This window comes from Ceratosolen solmsi, unplaced genomic scaffold (assembly GCF_000503995.2).
Source record: "Ceratosolen solmsi marchali unplaced genomic scaffold, CerSol_1.0 scaffold1, whole genome shotgun sequence".
Lineage (NCBI taxonomy): Eukaryota > Metazoa > Arthropoda > Insecta > Hymenoptera > Agaonidae > Ceratosolen > Ceratosolen solmsi.
In genome coordinates this window covers 13,438,517-13,440,383 of record NW_011948415.1, presented here as the reverse complement: position 1 = coordinate 13,440,383, position 1,867 = coordinate 13,438,517, and the positions used below count along the sequence as shown (strand labels likewise).

Below are 1,867 nucleotides of genomic sequence, written 5' to 3'. Positions count from 1 at the left end.
TTCGTCACCTTATCGTTGGACGAATAATTCTTTTGCAGACAATTATTATTTTCCAACGAATCTTTCATCTTCTCCGTTCTCAGTTTCATCTCTTAATGCGAGATGCGAGATGCGAGATGCGAGATTCGCGTGTAAATCAGAAGAGAACACAATCGATGAAAGTCGAAGCTTCTAAGGACCTAAATTAATAAAGATCCATCGATCGTAATGGTAATATAATGTCTTCTCTGTAAATCATTAGCCATACATTTCATTGAACATTTGAACAACTAAACATCCCCTCTTTCTCAATTGCGCAATAATATGCCCCAATATTCATTATCATTTAACGAACTTGGATAATGATAAGAACCAGAGATTGGGTAGCGATGATACGCGCACGGAGATTAAAAGATTCAAGCCCTTCTTCACCCAACGATACCTTAAATTCTACTATTTGCATAAGAATGTTGCGCGCTAATGGCGGTTTTTCGTAATTGCCTGCACTACATCGGTAAATTTAAACGTCGCCTAGTGCGTGAGACGGTCGTACGCATGCGTGATGGCGGACGTCATGGCGGGCCAGGGAGGGGGCACGAGTAAGCTCGGTGGGCGCACGCGCATTGCCTCGAAATCTAATTGAACAATGTTCTTTGTACTTACCTCGGGCCGAGTACTCGCGAATGCTCGTGGAAAAGGCGATACCGCGACTTTAATAATCGCCCGATAAACAATAAGAGGCGAGCAACGCTTTTCGTGATCTTAGCAGGCTCAAACGGTACGGCGGCCCCGTAAAATCGGAGCAAAGTTTGCGCCGCGACCGGGAGTACGAGGCGATAGACGAATCGGTGGCGCAGGCACGTGGTGCGCGACTTCTCCTTCCTCTATCTCTCTCTCTTTCTCGTTAACCCTCTCCGAGCGGCCGAATCCCGTCCGTATCCCCGCAACCTCGGCCATATTCAACGCGCGCCGGCGCGAAGTCCCAAGTTCGCACTTCGTACTTCGCAGAGGTAGCGAAGACGTCGCTAGGGTAGGGACGAGAGCCGTGCGAGCACGTTTTGTCGCGCGCCGCCAGCAATAAGCTCCGGGCACACTTGAGCGAGACGGGAGAGAGAAGGACCACCACCGCACGAGCAACCTCCAGGCAGCAGCCCAGCCGGAGGTCCAAGCAGCCAGAGGAGGTCGAGATCGTCGTGGCGAGGCGCGAGCGCGCGCGTTTGCCCCGGGCGGAGGTGGAGGAGGAGGAGGTGGCGGAGGAGGAGGTGGAGAGGCGCGTGGACGTCGGGCACGCGAGGGCCGAGGTGGATATACGTCGAGGGAGATCGTCGGACATTGCGAAGGCATGGCATTGGGCTCGCAGCTCGAGGGTCCAAGGGACGAGACGACGAGCGTCAAGCCTCTGCAGAATGGCACCGGCCCCGACGATCACGACATTCAGCCCGGTAAGTATGCTATGTTCGGCCCGTATATCACGTTCTCGCGAGCAGGATGGTATGGTCGCGGAAGGCATCCGGGGGAGCGGCCCCGGCCCATTTCGTTGGGAGCGAGCCCGGGCGAGGGTCGTCGGTTGCTCGAGCCGGGCTGCACGAGGGTAAGTCGAGCCACGAGGAATTCAAGGGGAAAGCGAGTATAGGTTAAGCGAGCGCGAGAGGAAAAGTATATTTCTCGTTACGTAACTTGCTTTTGAAAAGGTCGATAAAGCGCGCTGCCGCCGGTTGTTGGCGCATGCCGTCGGCGAACCCGAGAGCTCCGTTACCCCGCCGCCGCCACCACCACGACCACCACCACGACCACGACCACGACCACCACCACGACCACGACCACGACCACGAGCACGAGCACGACCGCGACGACGACCACGGCGACAACGAGGGCGGGAGAATAGCAC

The 1,867-nt window shown here is 55.4% G+C and overlaps 1 protein-coding gene across 1 annotated transcript in view; it reads left to right on the top strand.

Annotated features, from left to right (window-relative positions):
• The first annotated feature begins 1,225 nt into the window (after positions 1-1,225).
• The window catches only part of clu (clustered mitochondria protein homolog), a 20,977-nt gene continuing 20,335 nt past the window's right edge, over positions 1,226-1,867 (top strand). Inside the window, exon 1 of the mRNA XM_011508108.1 lies at positions 1,226-1,421. Within this exon, the coding sequence (XP_011506410.1) occupies positions 1,322-1,421 (100 nt within the window). The 5' untranslated portion in view covers positions 1,226-1,321. The remainder of the gene's footprint in view (positions 1,422-1,867) is intronic.